Source organism: Lygodium microphyllum, chromosome 20 (genome assembly GCF_053477565.2).
Source record: "Lygodium microphyllum isolate KBCC chromosome 20, Lygodium_microphyllum_v1.1.10, whole genome shotgun sequence".
Lineage (NCBI taxonomy): Eukaryota > Viridiplantae > Streptophyta > Polypodiopsida > Schizaeales > Lygodiaceae > Lygodium > Lygodium microphyllum.
In genome coordinates, this window is record NC_141154.1 from 112,026,220 (window position 1) to 112,048,324 (window position 22,105).

Sequence of the window (22,105 nt, forward strand, 5' to 3'; positions counted from 1 at the left end):
CTGTTTTGTCTCAAGACCATGGAGTTATAGCCTATGAAAGTCGCAAGCTTGATCACAAGGAACGTCAACTACATGTCTATGAACAAGAGATTTTGGCAATTTTGCATGCTATCAAAAAGTAGCATCGCTATATATATGGCAACCATTTCAAGGTGAAGAGCGATCATCATGCGCTGAAATACTTCCTTCAACCAAATTTATCCCCTAAATAAAGAAGGTGGTTAGCTACTCTTCAAAGCTATGATTTTGAAATATCTTACATAGCTGGAAAAGATAATGTTGTGGCAGATGCTTTATCACGTATGTGAGCATGTTCTTTATCTTCAATTTCAATCATACACAAGGATTGGATTCATGGCATCCAAGAAGAATATTTGCTTGATGAGCAAGCATCAAAGATGATGAAAGAATTTCAGCAAGGAAAAGGAGAAAGTATCCCAATTTTAATTGGCACAACAGTCTTTTATGGTATCATGGTAGAGTCTACTTGACACCACAATCCTCTTTCAAAGACCATATTTTTCATGAGATGCATTCTTCACCTTTAACGGATCATCATGGGTTGTTCAAAACATTTGACAACATCCATAAGAGCTTCTATTGGAAAAGCATTTGGCAGGATGTTAAGGATTATGTAATGCAATGTCTTCCATGTCAACAAAATAAAGACTCGTCTCTTTTACCCGGCGGCTTACTTCAGCCACTTCCTATTCCTCAAGGCAAGTGAACGGATATCTCTATAGATTTTATTGTGGGATTGCCTACAACTAAGCATGGGTGCAATAGCATTTATGTAGTAGTTGATCGGTTGACTAAATCAGTCCATTTCATCCCTACTAAGGCCCAATTTACAACAAAGAAAGTGGCTCAACAATTCATGGAATGTATTTTCAAGCTTCATGGTTTGCCAATGAAGATTGTGTCCGATCGCGACACTAAATTTATGGGCAGCCTTTGAAGGAGTTTGTTCTCTTCAATGGGGACTCTTTTGACTCCTAGTACCGCATATCACCCACAAACGGATGGGCAAACTGAAAGATTTAACAAATAGCTAGAGGTTTATTTGAGGCACTTTTGCCATGAGACACAAAATGCATGGGACCAATGGCTCCATCTTGCGGAGTTTTGTTACAACAATACTTACCATATGAGCATTGGAATGTCTCCTTTTGAACCTTTATATAGCTACAAAGTACAAGTACCCTCCGCATTGTTTCATGAAGATGTAAATCCATAAGTACGTGAGAAGTTGGAAAAGATGGAGGCCCTCATGAAGCAATGCAAGGACAACATTCATAAAGCTCAAGAAACAATGAAGGTCTATGCAAATGAAAAAAGAAGACATGGAGTTTGAGAAAGATGAATGGGTATTTTAAAAGATTCCCGAGTCACGTTATGCTTCTCTTAAAGGAGGACACCACAAACTTGCTCATAGGTTTTATGGTCATTATCGTATTGTCAAGCAAGTTAGGGATCTTGCTTATCAACTAGACTTACCTTCAAACACAAGAATCCATAATGTCTTTCATGTGTCTCAGCTTAAAAAGTATGTGGGACCTCAAATTCAAGTTCTTGAAGAACTACTTCCCTTGGATGATAATGGTTTAATCATCTATCAGCCCGAGAAGATTATTGGCAAGCGGGAGAAGGTTCTAAGGAACCGTATTCTTGTTGAATACCTTATCAAATGAAAGGGTTTGCCTATTGAAGAGTCTTCATGGCAACAAGTATCATATTTGGAACAATTTCTATGGCTTCAGCAAGGGGATAGTTCATAAACAGAGCAGTAAACAACTTGCTGTACTAAATTTCTGTGAGAAAGTAAATTGTCTATTGGCTTCAAAATTTGATTTTGAAGGCACGGCTGGATACTACATGTTGTCCTCTACATTTCTATATCTCGCACATGAAAATCGGCCACTTCAAGCTCAAGATATGGCCCATTTTGTACTACAGCCTGTTTTGGACAGTTTACAACAATCTGTTCCATTTATGTGGTCCATCTTCATGAACTTCTCTGATCTTCATCAACATGGAGCTTTATTTCAGCATGATTCCAAATGCTTCAAGCTATCTTTGTAATCATCTTTGTAATTTGTTCCCAATTCACCTTTGAGTACAAAGCTCTTTTAGGCTGGGATGGCTTGTAATAAAGCATAAAGTCACCTTAGTCTAGAGTAGGCTAGGGTTAAGTATAAAAGGTGGAGATGTAACTTGCGAGGGATCTTTTTGCCATTTCAAGCAATACATGCTTTGCGGTTCCTTCCTCCCACCAACTAAGAGGGTGCATGCTCTTAGCCACCAAGATATGGGGTGCATACCATGTTCCACCTTGACATAAGGTGAGTATTCATGTTGCAGCTTACATCTATGAATCTCAGCCTTCCATGGCAATATTATTTCAAACTTAGCTACCTTGGCTATGGCTACCTTGCAAACATGGTGTATTTCTTGTATTTCTTTGCAAGAATGGTGTATTTCATGAATTTTCAATTATTTGATTTGCTGTGAGAACTGATTTATTACAAGTATGGTTATAGAAAATGCTTTCCTAAAAGGGATGTTAATCTAGTCATGCTGTACTATTCTTATGCAACTAGGATTTACTCAGAAAATATGAAAACCAACTGTTCACAGGTTATGTATTTTGGAACATTTCATTTTTGTAACTTTCCATCTTTTAATTGATAAAGAAATACCGAGAAGGGTATCGGCCTTCAAGGTCAATCTGTGTTGAGTAAGGAAGTAAGGTCTTTGTTTGTGTGTGTGAAAAGACCAGGTGTTAATTGAAGGAACTACCGCTTTATGTGAGTCATAGGCCAGTTTCACCAATAATAGACAAACTAGGGCCACAATTGATATACAAGTGGCCAAGCCCAAAATGTGGGCGTGTGAAGATATACTAGGGTTTGCACTGAGAAAACATTGCATGTACAACCAAGACTAAATCACAAAGACTCGAACAGGGACATGTAAAACTCAAACCCTAAACGTAAAACACAAAAACTCAAATCTCAAACACAGAGACAAACATAGAGAAAAGAAACTTTGAAGTGAATGAATGTTGTAAGTGAATGTAAGAGTATACAGAATGCCTTAGGGTAAAGCAATGCAGTATCACAGAGTAAACTCCACCGGAGATGGATCCCAAGTGCAATGACCACCAGTCGGAGTGTAGGAAACACCAAACACTGATCACCAGAGTATCAAGGAACTAAGACATCCAAGATTTTAAAATGAAGATGTGAGTAGATCAGAATGTGGAGAAGATAGCGGTGGGATGGGAGGGAGTTGAAAAGTGTGGTTTATGTGCTCAAATGAAACAAAGAGATGGCCACTCTCACCAATCAATCAAGACATAATAGTAGCACTCGTTGAAGGAGTGTAAACCGAACTATACGTGATGCGCAAGTACTCCTCAAACTCTTCATCTGTAAAATGACTAAAATAAGAAAAAGAAGATGATAAAGGTGAAGGTGTGTCTACCTCCTCGAGACTATAATGCCTTCTCAGAGCCTCCAATGATAGAGAAGCCTGATAGAGCATCATAGGCTCTGAAGAAGAAGATGCCTAAGACATTATAAGTTAGAATTGAGTTCCGTGTGAGTCTCACACAAAAACTAGCCTCCACAATCACTGCATGATACTCTTTAGAAGAGCATCGGCTCTAATATCACGTGAAGATATGCTAGGGCTTGCATTAAGGAAAAACAGCATATATAACCAAGACTCAAACAAGGAGAAGTAAAACTCAAACACAAAACACAAAAACCCAAAACTCAAACATAGAGAGAAGAAACTCTAAAGTGAATGAATGTAAGAGTGTACAAAATGTCCAAGGACAAAGAAATCAGTATCGAAGAGTGACATCCACTAGAGACAGATCCGAAGTGCTGTGACCACTAGTCAAAGTGCGAGAAACACCGAACATTGATCACCAGAGTGTCAAGGAACTAAGGCAACAACAAGAGAAGCGTTTCCTAATATAGATGGCCTGCTGGACAACAAAAACGCAAGTACTACAGCAGTCACTAGTGGGAGAGATGGCAGCAGCTTGTTGCCTAGCACTAGATGCTGAAAATGTAGACTGATTGAGTGCTATGATGACATGGCAAATGGAGACCTCCAAAACAGCCACGCAATGGCTAGGGCTGGATAGTGATGGGCTGCAGTCGGTGATGGTTGGACAATAGACAGTAGGTGACTGATGGCTGAAATCTGCACAGTAGAGTGAGAAATCTGTACAAAAGGATAAGGCAGAATGGTGGGCAGCCTATCTATTTATAGATATTGAAGAGTACCCCAAAAAATTAGGGTTTTAGGGGACCACTGAAACTCTCTCAAACCGCACACAAGATTTGTGTTTTTCATTAATTAAGCATGTTTTGGGGCTATTTAAAAATGCTAATCAACTGTAAAGCATGTTTTAGCTCAACACTAGAACCACCTATAGTGCCCAAAAACAAATGCATTGATATATCCTCCATCTAAAGTGCCTGAAACGTATATTACAAAAAAAAACAACGTCAAAGCTCCAAATATCCTCAGTTGACTCAAACTTAGGCTCACACAGAAGATGACTGTATAATCGCTGAGCTAAAAATACATTACAACTTATTAGCTCTATAAAACGGTCCCAAAACATGTAAATCACAAAACCCTAATTTGAGAGGATCCTTCTACATCTATAAATAGATAGGCTGCCCACCATTCAACCCATTCTTTTTATAGGTCACATCAATCCTCACACCCTCTCTAGCTGTAGGTGCCCAAATTTCTCCATCTAAAGTGCCTAAAACACATATGACAAATAATAATAATGTCAAAGCTCCAAATATTCTCAGTTGACTCAAACTTAGGCTCACGCAAAAGATAATTGTATAATTGTTGAGCTAAAAATATATTACAACTAATTAGCTCTATAAAACGGTCCCAGAATATGTAAATTACAAAACCCTAATTTGAGAGGATCCTTCTACATCTATAAACAGACAGGCTACCCACCATTCAACCCATCCTAGGTCACATCAATCCTCACACCCTCTCTAGCTATAAGTGCCCAAATTTCAACTATTGCCCTACTATCAACGAGATTCCTACTACTATGTTTACTCTCCTATTGTAGGCACCACTACCATCGTCATCTCGACCCTTGTCAAATGTACATTTGTTGTTCCTACTGCTAAGTCACAAGCTGTTCCTCACATCTAATTTGGACAAACTCCACGACAATCTACAACCCCTGGTCTGCCATTTCTAGCTACTGCGCTACTCTCCTAGACTATCGGAACTACTACGTTTTGCCAAAAGTCCTCCTTGGAAAGCAGATCAATGTGCTAAATAAGGTCAAGCTGTCCATGTATGTTATCATCTTTGTCCTTCCCTCTCTCACTCTCTCTGTCTTCTAATTTTCATGGTGATATTTATTCAAGTTGGATAAGTATAAAGTATTGTCATTCTCACATTCTTCCCCTGTAATGTATCCACCTGTTCACTTGCAGGACACGTCTTAGCAGCCCATCGGAAAGAGAGTCTAGCAAGCGCCGCCGAGCACCCCCACGGAATGTCACGGGTTTTGCAATCTAGATCCTTCCGAGTCTGCCACGAAGCGGAAGCATTCCGGCCGTTCCCACTTAGGACCGACCTGAATCAGGGGTTTTCCTAGTGGTCAAATTCCTAGAATGGCAGCTAACGTCGAACCCCAAACGAACTACTTTACGCAAAAACGTCAGGGTCGAAGCGGATTCATGCTACACTTGGTTCAAGGAGAATGGGAAACGAGAGGGATGCAAAGCTCGACCTCTCTGCCCATAAGGCATAGTCCCATTCCGTTCCCCTAAAACAACATGAATCGGGATTCTAATATTCTAGATTCTAAGTCATCGTTCCTTGCTATCAATTTCCTTCGAGAAAAGTTCCCAGCCAACCGAGACCACCCATCCGTAGGACGGACCCATGGCCACATCCACCGCACTTTCCTCGGGGTTGCTTTAGTTGTCTAATTACCTACCACATTTAGTTAGACACGCATAAAATAGCTTCCTTAATTATCCAATTAGTCACCAGTTCCTTCACGTAATTTAAGCATTGACATAGAAAAACAATGTCAACAAGTTCCTTTACAACAATTTATCTTATTTATCTTTGGAATACATCATATAATCCAGTCTATAGGCTAATCCATAATCCGCCCGTAGGCAATCCATAATCCGCCCGAAGGTAATCCAGCAATCCTCAGGGATTACTAATCCAAGTTTCCGCCCGTAGACTAGTATGTGGGCCTCGAGATCCAATCCCGAGTCACGTCGGCCTCTTGTGCAGAACCCGGAAGGCAAGGGATTTACGGCCAGAGCCCCCCCTAGCACCCAAGCGTCCTCCTGCTCCAAGTAGCACCCAACGGAGAGACCTCTCGCGGCGGGTTCGGTCCACGTTCCCGGCGCGGCTAACAACCCCTTTCGTTAGGGTCAGGCAAACAGTCGGGGATAACTGATGCTGCCTCTCCCTCCAGGCCTTCAACCTGAAGCATTAATTATTTTTCCATCTTTAGTTCTTTGAGCAAAGCAATACAAACAATGCTCCTAAACTGTACAAACACAATCAAACCAGTGGTCGTTTATTTGGCCAACTGCTAAGAAGTGAATCATTCTCTCCAAATGCATTTAGCATTCAATCCGAGATCAAATTGCGACTTGGCAAGATCCACAAGGGTTTGTTTGTTTACCCTTTTATCCTTAGGTTAGGGTTTATACCCTTTTAACCCAAATTAACAAACACCTTAGGTTCCTTAAATTAAGACAGTAAATCCTGGCGACTTTGTCGCTCTAACTTGATTTGTCAATCTCTACTAGGCAATACATAACTTCCCCTAACTTGGCAAATCAACCCAAGAAGGGTGATGCAGCAAGATGACTACTCATCCTCTTGCAAGTTAGACTTGCGCTAAAACCTGCCAACCTTATTCCAAGGAGTGGCAAATCTATTTTGTGATTAAACCACTAAGCCATGCGACGTTGCATAAGTGTCGCACCTAACTCATGGGATCATTTTTCCCATCAAACGACATTTCTTGGTCAAGAAATATGTTTGGTCAAGATGTAGGGTTTGGGATGTCTTTCGACCCAACCCAACCCTAACCATACTAGGCTAACAACGATTGGCCCTAGGGATTCTAAACCCAATCGGAAGTCTAGTATTAGGTTATTCGATCCTTAGGGTAAAACCCTAGATCGTTATTGTATAGACGTCCAATTAACCTAACATTCCGTGAATGTGGGTGAGACCTTTGGGTTCGAAAGTCTCGACTTGGCGTCCCACGTGCGATACTAGACGGAATTTTTAACGTACTAAACCCTAGCTAGCACTTTGAAGCGTTCATCGTACCAACAAGTTATGCTTTTACGAATCCCTTGAGGGTTATAACATTACAAGTGATTTAGCTAAATTGGTCTACTTGTCTTGTGACAAGAAACGATTTTTTCTTAGAGATGCTAAACTTATTCTAAAGGTGTAAATAGTTGCAAGACATCACAATTACGTGTAAATATGCGATTCATTACTTCTATGCAACTATAAGGTTTGCAAAGACCACTTCTTTTTCTTGCAAAAATCATGATGATTGACAATTTGGGAAATAACTTGCATAAAACCTACATAAATTTACATCAAGAGCTACGTCTACAACCTTTCATTTAATGTAATTGAGTTTCAGGCTTTAATATAACATGCAACCTTTTCTAGATACAACTTCGATAAATGAAGTTCATGTGTGACGAATGTCATAAGACTAATGTTGACTTAATCCAATCTACAGCACTTAATCCGACTTAAAATACAAGCATCTTCGCATGTAACATGCAAGTCCATGGTTTCATTTCCATGCAATACAACTACTTGGACAATATTCTAACGGATGATGACGATTATTTCCTACGAATCATATCTAGAAAATCATTGCCTAGATTCATTATGCGCTTGTTCTTTCATGCAAGGAAGACAAGGATGCATTTAAACGAATTTTCATCCTTTTTAACCTTATGCAATATGCAATTGGGATTGTCACTTTGGAAATGCAAGCAAAGAGCAACATGCAATTTAAACTCGTAAGATGAATGAGTAATTTGTATTCATAACTTCCGTATGAAATTTAGACGTACCCAATGCATTCCTTTAATGCGGAATTAATTTTTTTAAGAACCTGGGCTTGAGGGCTCATAGGAATATCCACGCATATGCTTGGGTTGAAGACTTCCGCGCATGCGCCTTGCATCTTTTGTTTTGGAGCCATCGTTGATGTAGTGGATTTGGACTCCGTGGTTTGTCCTCGCCCTTATGCGATCTCCGAATTCCCTCCAAGCTTTGGCAACTCAGCCTCAAAAAACTGCCTATTTTCCCCTCACGCAGGAATTCCCTTTTACGATGTGGGTTTTAAGAAACCGGGGAAGAGACCGTGTCCACAAGGCTTATGGAAGCCTTATCCTTAGAAGCTTCCAAGAAGCTTCTATTCTCAACAAAATGACGTGGAGGGGGGGGAGGGGGGTAATGATTGGAGGAGAGGAGATTGACAACGAAGATGCTGATTATGAAGGCGGCGATGGAGTGGCAGCAGCAGCGCGGCTGCAGACGGATGGTGTGGCGGAATTTGCGATGGCCTGGGCAACACGGCACGGCAACAACGCAATCGTCCTCTCTTCCTTCCCCCAAGCTCAAGCGGAGGGTGGTTCATATAGGCTAAGAGGGAAGGGGGAGATCCACACACGTGGAGAGGTTTCATGCCTTCCCTCCCTCATGCATCCCCACACCACACTCCTCCCTCTCTCCACTTAGCTCCACTCCCTTTCCCCTGCCATGCATCGGCTGAGGGGAGGGGGTAAATCATAAAAAAATTTGCACTACTTTAATCATTTATCCATTTGCCTTTACGTAAGGGGTGTTTCTCGTGCGGCTTGCGGGTTTTAACCTCGGCCCTATTTGCACAACGCGGTTGGGGTTCATTATTGCGCATGCGGGGTAAGGATTTTGTCACTATCATTATTCCATTGCGGGAGATGACTTAGCACAGCTTTTGCGCGGGGCGTGTAGTGATCAAAGTTCTTTAATATTTCGTGCAGAAATATTACATCCCCTTGCTTGCAATTCATTCCCATCCCTCCCTCTTCTATTCCAAACTTAGATTCTCTTTAATTTTCTTTTAGTAGCTTAGGTTCCACATTTTCATCCATACCAATAGGATTAGGATCTCTTGTTCCTGTTCCTAGCATCTTTTCCTTTTCATTTCTACAAGTGAATACCACTCTATACCCCGGTATACTGCTATCAAGAATCCCACACTTCAACACTATGCCTTACCCCCACAAGTGACCACATATTTTTTTCATGGGATGGCTATGTTGGGTATCCCCCTCACTCCCCTTGGACTTGCACCGTATACTCCATCGACCACTCAAAAGTAAGGATAGCCATCCTCTCTTTATGATGCATGGTCACACGCTACATGGGTAACTCCAACACAAGAATATCCATCAACTCCCTACAATGTGCCTTTCCATTCTCCTTGAGATATTCATGTGGCTACTATGCCTATGCCCAATCAACACATACCCACTTACGGATCCACTATGCACACATCGCACATCCATGGTGGGCACTCTAGGGTTAATCCCCATCTGTACTCCAAGCCCTCACACTACCCACCCTACTTCTCACTCAAGGCTAACACTCCAATTGCTATCACCAAGAGTGCCTTCACAAATAAGACTCGTTTAATGGGTCACATTTCACAACTTAGTCTAATCTTCTGCAACAAATGCTTGAGTCTCAAGGTCTTTGGGACCTAGGTTTAGAGCCTATGTTGGACTATCAACTAGCGCATCCTGACCATATCCATCAATGGAGAGCTCACAACGCCACATCAAATCTCAAGTTAATGTACGGGTTACTTTCTTAGTTTCACTCACAATTACAGCACTTTCTCCTAGCATCCAATCGTTGGAGTCACCTTTTTGACCATTATGTGACCCAAGATCGTACTTGGCATATTCAATATTGATTATAAGTTGCAAGAGTTTTCTAATAAGGGCATGATCTGAAGTTAAGTTCATCCAATATAGGCGGTTACTCACCAAATTTGCCACTACTAGCTCACCAAAGTCAACTAACAATCAAGTCGCATTCCTTTTAAATAAGCTGCCTTCTAAATGCTTTCACTTTATGCAGCACATCATTTCGTTACCCTAACTGCCAACCTTCTATCAGTTCAAATGGGAGTTTTTGCGTTATGTAAGGCTGCATGATCAAGTCCATAAAAAGACCTCTTCTCCATTTTCAGTTTCAGAGGGGACTTTGCTATCCTCTTCTATGAAGGGAAAATCTCGAGTTGGAAAATGCTCTCAAGACAAGAAGGCAACCAAATACACCAAGGAAACTAAACCCATCTAGCAGCAAGTCCCTAAAAAGAATAGGTTTGCACCCATTGTCTATGCTTGGGCCATCTTTGTCAAACTCTAATGAAGCTCACAACCAAGAGATAACAGCAGAAATACATGGATTGCTAACATAAACCCCAATAGAGCATCAGCCTATGTTTCTGAGGACACAAAAGGGAGCTGGTCTTCCCATATTACAAGACAACTGATCATTCCAGCCCCAACTCTTCTTAGACAGAGTGGACCACAAGTCATCATCATAAACAAGATCTCATCACCAGTATCATAATCTGGTGCAGCCTGAAAGCAAAGATACAGTGATGTCATGGGCAGGAAGACATATCTATTGGATAGACTCAGATTTGAATAGAAATCATACACCCTCAGAGATAGACAAAAGAGACTACAAGGGGACTTTAAGACAATGAACAAGAAGAGGCACGTTTCTAGCCACTTGGGGATTTTAGCACTTTCTTCTACCTAGAGATCACTTTACTAGCATTACAGACTGCCTGACCAGTTATTCATTGGAGCCTCTGCCCTAGACATCCTCCCTTGACAGTAGCCAGCATATGAAATGTCTTTCACTGCCCTTTTTTCAAAATTGCTCAGGAAATTTGTTGTATTTCTACCTTCCTGTCCTGCTAGTGTGTCTTAACCAAATAATACCCTAGTGTTTCTGGGAAGGTATCATAATAGATAACTTGCTGATACTCATCCTTTATATGAAATATTGCTCAAACATACAAAGGTGATAGTTTAGGAACAGCTAACAATGCATTTTAGCTTTCCAACCTAAATTGCATGTCATCTGACATCACTAGTATATAGACTTGAATTCAAGGTCGGGTAAAAAGCATGTTTATCTCAAGTAATGCTAATCTCATATTGACATATTATTTCGTTTAAGAAAATAAAAGGTCCACCAAAATCAGGCAGAATTTTCACCCACGCGCAAATATCTTCATAAAGAAGAACAAAGGTAGTATAGCATTTTTTAAAATCAGAATTGCATTGCTGCACTACTAGTTGTTTTCATATGTTTTTGTATGTCAAACTGCATTCAGCCCCTGGGTCTGAATCATACATGACTCCGTCTGTATCATACTTGATTCCCACTTATGAGTCGTTTCCATGAACTTAGAAGCACTGTTTTTTCACTTTTGTTTAAGTTTCTGGACAGTTCCTCACACTTGACTATAAGTTACTATAAACCCATCCTACCAAAATGCCCAAAGTACAATTTTCTACAAACCTGCAGAAAGCAATTGCTAATATTTGATGTTTGAACTTACTTCTTTCTTATCAAATGGTGATACAAAAGGATCCCTAAGACTAACAGCTGCTGCAATTGTCAGAGCTGGTTCCAAGCAACCAAATATCGATCCCATAACTAGCATTTTTCCAATTGTTGGCTCCACAGGAAGAGCTGAAAGATGTTGTCCTGTAAACAAAGAAAAAACCTTGAGAAATGCTTCAAGTGTAGTCATAATTTTGAAAGTATCCACCCAAGAATCAAGACAGTTAAACTGGATTTTGCTTTCCTATGATATGATTTGTGCATTCATTTAACTTGGGACATTTTACAATACCAAATTGCCATTATTTGAAGTCCAGCACAAACATCATACCCATCGACAAGTAGCAGATCAACCAAACAGTGAGTAGAAATGGACGTTTCCCTTCTTGTAACTCCCCAATGAGCTTTGCTGGATTCACAGTGGGTCTGGCTCTAGTCTCTTTAACAGGATAACTCCACTATGACTTGCCAAGCAGATTGCTCATCATAAGAGCCATCCTCACAACCATGGGTCACAGCTCTTGCTTGAGGTTTGATGTGTGTCGTGTATGCAGCATTGTAAGGAGCCTCTTCTACTGGTGCCTCCCAACTGCTAAGCATCAGTGTTTTGCTTCCTGCCACTCTCTGCGTTTTACCTCTACATCCCTCAATCCACTCTGGAAATATGCATTTGACAGTCTCCTCTATTATTGCTGCTACTAGAGCTGTCTATATCAGATTTCAGCATAGGTTGTTTGATGCACTTGGGATCCATCACAGTATGACACAATCCTTCATTCCCTAGGGACAGCTGTTGGGTGGCCCTCTGCTCCTTGAGCATCAATAGTATCACACCTAAATACTGAGTTTGTTCATTGAGTTTCGTTTCAGCATTCTCTCCCCTATCTCCATTTGCCCTTTTTTTAATTCATTTGTTAGTCATGTTCTTAGTACTTACACACTGTTTTCTTTGCAACCTAGTGTATCCTCACAATCTCAATCAGAGCTTGCCAGGAGTGCTTGTGGAAGGGGAGATTAGAGTGGAGATCCTTCTGGCATCAACCAAGTGTTCAGTGTTGACGGACTTGACTGACAAAGGAACCATACATGCACACGCATGGACCAACCACATATAAACAGGTTAGGCCATCACACCAACAGAGCTAAAAAATGGATGGACAGATGGCAACCATAGCCATAGTAGCTAATGAGATGCCAATTGCTGGCGGTTGATTGTTGAAATGGCCAGACCAGAACAGTCTTAACTCAGTGTAAGGATTGGACTTACTAAGCACTCATGGCCTTTTAGATGGCACAACAGTTGTCTCTTGACTTTGGCATTGTTGTAGACTTATTCTTTACCAAGAACCCATGGAGCATGAAACTGATTCTCCTCTAGTCTTCTGTGCCTTTCCAGCAGTAGATGTATTTACACATCAAAAAGTCCACAAGATAGTGGGTAAGAGTATTTGATTGGTAGAAAGGTTTTGCAGCACTAAATTGACCATTGGCCAAAAGATTAGGATCAAGCTGTTTGAAGGTCACACTGCCTCATCTAAACTGAAAAACTACATAAGAGACAATTTACGACATAATGGAAAGAATAGCGTGGTTTAATGAATTCAGATTAATATGAGTAAAGGATACCTAAGTGTGTAAGCTCTTCATTATCATCTAAAGCTCCAATAGTCTTCAACAAATGAATAGCATTCTTCACCTGCATCACCATATGACATGGGCATAAGAAAATAAAGTGAGACAGATTGTCATTACCAGTAAAATATACACAATTATTACCAAAATACTCACAGGCAATGGTTCAGGCGGTTGCATTGCTTTAGATAAAAAAGCTTCAATGTTCCCCAGTCTCAAGCTTTTGATCTGTAGACACAGAGAATGCAAAGGTGTTCTATGCAATTCTGGTAGCTGATAATCAGCAAATGCATTGAACAGGGCTTTAGGATAGAGATGGTATGCCTCCCCTGGTTGAACTCGCCCAGCTCTTCCTCGCCTCTGAAAACAAGATGTAGGGAATGCATTTCATGTGCTTATCTTACAAAAAGAGAGAGAAGCAAATCAAGTGTGTGAAACACAAGTAAGAAAGCTACAATAGCTAAAACCTAAGTCTGCCCAGAAAGGATCCCTAATTGATTCAAATAGCAAAGCACAGCATAAGCATACATGCTGTCTAGGTCCGTGGATACAAAAAGTTCAACTCTAATAGCATTTTCACAACCTTTAGGCTAAAACCCTAAAATAGATGTTTCAATGGGTGATAAGGCCAGAAGGTTCCCCACGCAAAACAGCCTGTACATCTAGGAGACTGGCCAGCCAAGAGTAAATGGCAGACATCTCAACTACTCCTGAGAGTGCAATAACCAAGATACTCACTTGACGAGCAGAAGCTTTTGAGATCCAAGAAGGTAATAAGCATGGTGTATTATTCAGTGCATCATAAGAAGTCTCTTTTGCTTTTCCACAGTCCACAACAAAAACAACATCATTTATTGTAATGCTTGTTTCAGCCATGTTGGTCGCCAGCACTATCTTGCGTACACCCATGGGGGGATGATCAAAAATCAATCTCTGCATTTCCAGGAGATCAAAGTGGTCAGCTGTAACATTAGAAACACAAACACTAAGCATCTTGAACTTTGTACTTGAAACTCAGAATTGTTAATATCAATCCTTGTAACCTCCAGAAAAACCAAACCTGTTCTGCACTCGCCATACTACCATGACATGGCAAGACTAAAACTTGGCTTTCATCACCCAAAAGAGGGTGGGATGAAAGTTTATCCTTCAAAGCAGTAATGTCTTCCCACCCTGTCATGAAGACCAGCACTGCACCAGGCCTTTCGCGTCTACAAATATGACAAAGCACTGCTTGTATGACGTTAAACCCTAAACCTTCAGGACTCCACTGTGATAACGAATCTCGAGTGGAGTTACTGTAACGCCAAAAGTCAGCACCCTCAAGGGCATCCTGCCATAAAAAGCATATAGGAACACGCTAGGGTTGAACTAAGAGATTTTCCTCAGATTTTTTCTAGAGACTTTGCCATAAAAGTCATATAGGAACACACTAGATTGAACTGTAACCCACCTCAGCCAAGCTATTCACAGAATTTTTCCGTTTCCTGTTTTGCAACTGCTTATGCATTTTCCACGATTTTCCCTGGCCATAGTCATCGATTTGATTATATTCTGTCAACTTATGACCCGTAAGTTCCAAAATATCTTCCAGAAAATGTGCTCTAACTGCGTGAGTAAAGCCCTGCAATAAGGGAATGTTATGTTCTAAAAGGCCAAAGGAATCTGTTTAACACTTTCAATCCACATATAAGTAGAAACTGGTAGAAAATTAAAGTCAATAGAATGTTGAAATGGATTATGGGTCATAATACTCAATTTTTCTTCACAACCAGACATTACACATGCCACAGTTTCTGATTTTACATTAAGCAAATGAATGGTAGTTTCACAAACACTGTGTGCGTGCGCACGCACAAATGTGGTGAGCAAGTGCACGTGTGCACGTGTGTGTGTGTGTGTGTGTGTGTGTGTGTGTGTGTGTGTGTGTGTGTGCGCGCGCGCGCCAAGTCATTAAGTGCATTGTAATACATTAATCCCTATTTTGTTCTCCATTCACAGCCCCAAAAAGGCATTATTTGTACCAAGTCATTAAGTGCATTGTAATACATTAATCCCTATTTTGTTCTCCATTCACAGCCCCAAAAAGGCATTATTTGTATCATTTATTAGTATTCTCAGGGCCACCCGAGACAGCTAGGGCACCACCCCAGACAGTTTGATTACTCGTGCACCTATAAATAGGGCATGGACATTATTGTCCACAAACCCCCAACACTCTCACATTCATTCTTCATCATTCACTTCATCACACTTTTAGTCTCAGCCCTCTACCATTGCCGTTCGCACCCCTATCCTGATAGATATCTCAGTTCATGGTGCTATCCAGCTGATCGTGACACCATACCAGCAAGCAATTTCATTTTGGAGGCCTTCTTCACAACACCATCAGCTCCAAACACCCTAGATTGCTGTGTTTTGAGTCCACATCGTCCATTCTTCAGCATCTCCACTGCTGCATATTCTGGTTTCACTCTTCCCTGGACTAGTACAACACATCATCTTCATCATTATTGTGCATTTCCAGCCCCTACCACCACCTAGCACCCAGGTGACAGTTCCCAGCCATCAGCCACTTTACAGAGGCTGCATTTGCACCAGATTCAAGCCCTCTACAACAGGTTACACCCTCTTTATTAACCTTACATCAAATCGTACATTTTTGTGTTTTCTTCACTCCAAAAGAGCTGCCCAGCAGTCGCCTGTCTACAGCCACTTACATGGAGATATCTTCACTGACATTCTTGCATTTTCTTCTCCAATTGGCTGCCCAGCAATCATCTTGATAGTAATGATCATCCCAGAGACATTTCAGCATATCCTTCCTTTCCAATACCTCCAGGACTATGTTTCGCTCCCTCTACTATTGTCCTTCATCTTCCACTGTCTACTCCAACATTCCAATGCCCAGAAGACTACATTTCACTCCCTCCATAGAGTAGCTCTTTTCCTTGTCATCAACACCTGTATCCAAGGGACTACATTTTGCTCCCTTCACAGTGCAAATCCCTTTTGGGTGTTGTCACCTGATCAGCTTGGATAGTGCAGCACATCTCTAAGCTCTGCTCCGTTGTATCAACATGATTCAAGTTTCATCATTTTTCATTCTTTTTCTATGTTTTGGATTTTCTTGGTCGCAGTATTTGCCATACACTCTGTGTTTCTCCTCACAAACACTACCATTTCTTGACATGTTCTTGATTGTACCTTCATGTCTCCTTGCAACCCTCTAGGGCTCCTTTCCTCTACCAGCAAGCTCCCTAAACCCTTCACTCAAGCTGCATGCACCTTTGCTGCCTTCATCTGCAGCCCTGCTTGCATACCCCTGTTCTTAGACCCTGCCTTGCCCGCAAATTCATGGGCCTGCTTCTACCTTTGTAGTCAGCTCTTCTACCTTCCTCTCTGCTGCCTTTGCCCCCCCATCTCTGTGTGTGAGGCTGCCATCTGCAGTACACAGCCCCTACTTGCTTCTGCTCTGCTTTCTCTTTTGTGTGTACGCCGCAATTGCTATGCCTGTAAGAGAGAGAAACCTTTGCTTCTGCTCCATTTCATCTGCTGCTTGCCGTGTGTGCACACATGCCTGCCTGGGGTGTGTGTCTCAATCTCAGTTTTTGTTGGCCCAAATGTGGAGTAATTGTGCGCGCGCGAGCAGAGCCTTGCGGGGGGGGGGGGGGGGGGGGGGGGGGGTTGATTTGGGGTAAAGAGATGAAGCACAAGAATACTGAATCACAATGATGATCAATGAATGTACTCAATTAAAATGAATCAAAGTACGATAGATCAATATCAATCACATAATTATAATAATGATCACAATGATGTGCTAGAATGCAAAAAATGTCTTTAAATAGAAACCTCTAGGCTCACTCTCAAGAACTCATTGGAGAGTGTTTGATTCTCTTGGGCTTCACTTCCCACATTTTAGATTCCGCAGCCTTTTTTGGTTTTTTGGTGTGTTCCCATCCAAGTTAAAGTCACATGCTACCTTCTTCTTTTGGGTTCAATTTTGGGCTTTACGGACTATTTGGAAAATCCATAACTTGCCAATATTTGAGCATGTCATCTTTAAAATGGCCACTCCTACTTAAGTTCTTTGCGCCAATCTCTTTTTGTTAGTTTTGCCGCTAAAGCATTGTATGGAGCTCGGTTAGATCATTTTTATGATTGTTTCTCTGCATGCATGTCTGCCCATGCACCTTCACCTACACATGCACATGTGCGAATGTGGCATGCTTGTCCGTGCGGCAGCAGTTGGTGAAGAATCTCATTCTTGGCATGTTTGGCACCACTTATTCCTACATCTTCATAGCGTAGTTCATTCATCCTTGCTACATGAAAGGGAAGTTTGAGAATAGCACTTACACTGAGAATTCACCATATACAGATCAGCATTAGATGTGTTCCCTACCAACAAACTATAAAACCCATAGGTTGTTATTGAAGCATAGACTTCATGGATAGGAATACATACTGGTATATGACAAGTGGGGGCAGAATTGAAGTATTTGGAGAACAATTCTGCATTCAAAGTTGCACTCATCAACACAAGCCTGAGATCTGGTCGGCGTGGAAGAATGTCCTTTAGCACAATCAGCAAAAAGTCTGCAGTTCAGAATGATGCTTCAGAGTTCTCAACAGTTCAACATAACTTCCAGGCAAGAAAAAGTATCTAAATATTACCATACCTTCATTCATTCCCCTTTCATGAATCTCATCCACCAAGACATGGGTCACCCCTGTTAGGGAAGGATCGACCAGTAACCTCCTGAGCAAAATCCCAGTTGTGCAAAAAAGTAAGCGAGTGTCCCGTCCTCTTGTCCCCTCCAATCTTATTTTATAGCCTACCTGCATTAGCCATCATAAGCAATAATGAGACAATAATATGACATCACAAATAGTAAGAAAACAAGCTTTCTAGCAGAGACTTCCATTGAAAACACTCTATTAAATCATCAAACACCCCATTTAATCATCTTACAGATTCACCCAATGCCTCTCCTCTCTCAGCAGCTACTCTTTCTGCAACTGACATTGCAGATATCCGTCGTGGCTGTGTACAGATAATGCTGCAAGAGGCTCCCCGACCAGCTTCAATTTCTGATTCTAAGATATATTGTGGCAATTGAGTGGTCTTCCCACAACCAGTCTCCCCGGAGATGACCAGGACCTACAAATAGAACTTTGTCAATTCTCTCAGGGATAATCGTTCATACAGATTAGTAACTTTTAATAACTTAGTACAGCATACTTGGTTGTTTGCCACAGCAGAAAGCAATGCCTCACGTTGCTTATAGGCGGGCAGAGACTGCCTTATCGCCATCATTTTCTGCCCCTCTGGTGAGCTCTGTATATCACCACAACAGGAGCTTTAGTAAAGGTGAAACGCTTAACCAACTACATTCAGAAAAAGATACAAACTCGCTATCTACAGTTTCTGCAACTGGGTTATCCACCAACCTGCCATGCACATTGTTTATCTAAGAGCTGCTTGTTTTTCATTTGCAGCACTCTCTCTGACATCTTTCCTAAACCATGTGGGTTACTAAGAACCGAATTGCCATGCAAGGGGTGAGAAGTATCAATGTTACTATCTTCCTCCTCCGCAACATCCTTCTTTTCAGAAAGATGTTTCTCAAGAAGTCGGTCCACCTCTTTATGAATTTCAGGAGAAATGCACACCTGAAAGTAGCAGTATAGTTGGTTTAATACCAAGCAGCGTCGTAATAGAAAACCATGCAAAAGGCACCTTGTTTGCAGAATGTACTAACCTTTCTCACTGGCCGGTTCAAATCCAGGTCTGCTCTATAGTGTGGTAGCGGGACCTTACTGAAGACTACTACTTTTCCATACATTTGACTGTCCACATACAATTCTTTATCAGCATTGTTTCAACAATAATGAGAGTAGTGCTAGAAAGTATACCATTTGGATAAATTATTTTACACAAAATTTTGATTTGTCACCTGTGAAGGCCAAAGTGTGTGGCCAGCAGAGAGAGTTTAGCATAATCCCTCCTGTCTTTTTTGTCCATGGATACAATCTCTTGCTTCAAAGGATTGTGCATAAATGCATTAAGCCTTGTTTTCCACTCAGCTAGATTTGTTGCTGAACAGACACGCTGCAAAATGCTGCTATGTCAATGAATAACTCATGACAAAACCCATGTGATAATGTCTTTTTAGTGATCAATTCAAGTTCAAACAGTGCACAAAAGTGTTAAGATTCTTCAAAACCAGTGGCATTTTCCTGTGAGACACAGCTAGCAACAAAATAAGCATTCAGTTTAAGTAAGCAGGAGCGCTGCTTGTATATTCCAGGTTTGATCAGTTCCTTCGGTAGGAAGATGTGCATTTGACATAAGTGGATAAAATAAACAAAGCTGCAAGATTCTAATCCTCAAAGGCACACATCTAACATCAAGAATAAGTGTTGAGCATTTTCCAGCAGTAACAAGGTCAAATGTTTTAAGTTTCTTAGAAGTGTCATACATGTGGAATCTACATTATAACTGCACATAACAGGCCAACCACCACTAAATTGGCCTTAACCTTAGTAAAGGACAAGCAAGAATGGAGGGTGGTAAGCGTCAAAGGTGCAGCGAATGAGAAGCATATGGCTGGAGTGGAAGAAAATGAAAACAGAGAGAAGAGGGAGAGAGAAAAGAGACAATAGAATGCAGAAATCTGCAGTGAATGAACGCTGAAATGAAGAAGGCAGATATGTACACATACTATCAAATGTATCTCTGCCAGATGATCTCTCCCCCACCTGAAAACAAGAAGTGGCTGACCAGCAAAAAACTCGCTGACTGCAGAACTGCAGCAAAACTGCTGCGAACTGCCATGTGGCACTGCCCAGGGTCAGTATGTACTGCCCACTGTGGACCATACCACCCAGACTACTGAAAAAACCATCAAATGACTGCTGAAAACTGTCCGACCTACACTAGAAAATGTGTAACTATGCCCAAGAGTACTAACTGTACAACAGTACACAGCCAATGCCCGTCCAAGGGATGACTAAATCTCTAACACCCCCTCTCACATCCTAGACATGGCATTAAGGCTCAGAGATTTCAAGTATTGTCAAAGAATGGCTTGAGGAAGAGCCTTCGTAAACAAATCTGCCAAGTTGTCCTCCATCTTGCAATACACCACATCAATTGTCTCATCCAAGATCTTCTCCTAAATGAAATGGTACTATATCTCAATGTGCTTCAACCTAGCATGGAATAGAAGATTCCATGCCATAGCAATGCAACTCTCATTGTCACAATGAAGTATAGTAGGACCTATCTAAGAACAGCCAAGATCTCCTAACAACCTCTGAGGCCACACCGTCTCACGTGGTAGAAGATGCTACTCTATACTCTGCCTCTATAGATGACGTGGCAACTGCGGGTTGCTTCTTACTACTCCAAGATATAGCACCTACACCCAAAGTAAAGCAATATCATGTCATTGACCTCTTGTGATCAACATCTCCAGCCGAATTTGAATCCGTCCGACCCTATAGAACAAAGGGTAAATCACATGTACCTATTGGATAATAAACACCTAGGTCGGGGGTCCCCCTCAAGAACCACAAAATCCTCATTGCGACCTTCCAATGAACCCACAAGTAAACCTATAGGAAAACACAACTCAATCCAAGTGTTTAGAAGCCATATAAACAACCCAATCAACTGCTTGTACTTGGTAGTATCATCCGTTGGGGAATCTGCAAGGGCTATAACCTTCTAGTTCGAATCCATGGGAATAGAAATAGTCTTACACCTCCATCTCAAAAGTAGTCAAAAGTTCCTGCACAAACCCATGACCGTCTAGTTCAAATCCATGGGAGTAGAAATAGTCTTACACCTCCATCTCAAAAGTAGTCAAAAGCTCCTACACAAACCGTTGCATGGAGATGAAAATCCCCCTCAAAGTTTGCCAAATCTCAACTAGAAAGAAGTAAAGGCCCATATGATGATATATTCATCATCTCGAACATCTCATGTAGTACCCCCTTTGTTTACTTACCTTTCTGGGCATGGTCACCTATTAGAATGAGATCGTCCAAATAAAACACAAACAAAGTGCAGCTTCCAACTAATGTGTGGGCGTACAACTAGGGATCAACAATGGAACACTGATACCCTGACTTTCCTTAGAGAAATGAGTCTATCTTCTTGTTGCAAGCATGCCTAGCCTGTTTGAGGTTGTAAAGGGTCTTCTTCAATCTTTAAACTTGGCCATCTGATGAGAAAAAGTCAAGAGGATGTTGAACATAGATCTCCTCCTTCAAATCACCATTAAGGAAGGCAAGCTTCACATCTAGCTAATAAACCGGCTATATCCTATGGCTTGCTAAGACAAGAATGGCCCAATTGTTAGAGACTATTATCTCCTGGATGTGCATTCTTGTGAGATAGGCCATGCATTTCCTGTTGATTGTGTGTGTTGGCAATTTTGTACAATCCACAGGTATGCCACTGTCAAAGTGCAACGATGCGGAAGCATGGGACCAAGACTGAGAGAGAGAGTGAACGCAGAGAGAAGAGAGAGAGAAAGCGACAATGGAAGATGAAGATCTGCTGTATAAAGTGTGTTGTATACAAAGATATGCAGGTATATACACGGGCGCAGTGCGTGGGACTGCATGTCTCCACCTCGAAGTACGCTGCAGTCTGCACGATCTCCAGCCTGTAATCTGCACGAATCTCCAACCTGAGATCTGTAATCAGAAGTGTGGGAGGATGTGCAGAACGTCG

At 41.4% G+C, this 22,105-nt stretch overlaps 1 protein-coding gene across 1 annotated transcript in view; it reads right to left on the bottom strand.

The window, feature by feature from the left end:
- LOC148019265 (DExH-box ATP-dependent RNA helicase DExH3-like) overlaps window positions 1–22,105 on the bottom strand; it is a 75,981-nt gene that overhangs the window by 22,997 nt on the left and 30,879 nt on the right. The window contains exons 2-14 of the mRNA XM_087660850.1: window positions 19,317–19,471; window positions 19,122–19,209; window positions 18,811–19,032; window positions 18,602–18,697; window positions 18,332–18,520; window positions 18,039–18,198; window positions 17,825–17,955; window positions 14,807–14,977; window positions 14,414–14,686; window positions 14,092–14,286; window positions 13,510–13,713; window positions 13,348–13,417; window positions 11,717–11,865 (exon numbers count right to left, since the gene is read on the bottom strand). Of these exons, the coding sequence (XP_087516976.1) occupies window positions 11,717–11,865; window positions 13,348–13,417; window positions 13,510–13,713; window positions 14,092–14,286; window positions 14,414–14,686; window positions 14,807–14,977; window positions 17,825–17,955; window positions 18,039–18,198; window positions 18,332–18,520; window positions 18,602–18,697; window positions 18,811–19,032; window positions 19,122–19,209; window positions 19,317–19,471 (2,103 nt within the window). The remainder of the gene's footprint in view (window positions 1–11,716; window positions 11,866–13,347; window positions 13,418–13,509; window positions 13,714–14,091; window positions 14,287–14,413; window positions 14,687–14,806; window positions 14,978–17,824; window positions 17,956–18,038; window positions 18,199–18,331; window positions 18,521–18,601; window positions 18,698–18,810; window positions 19,033–19,121; window positions 19,210–19,316; window positions 19,472–22,105) is intronic.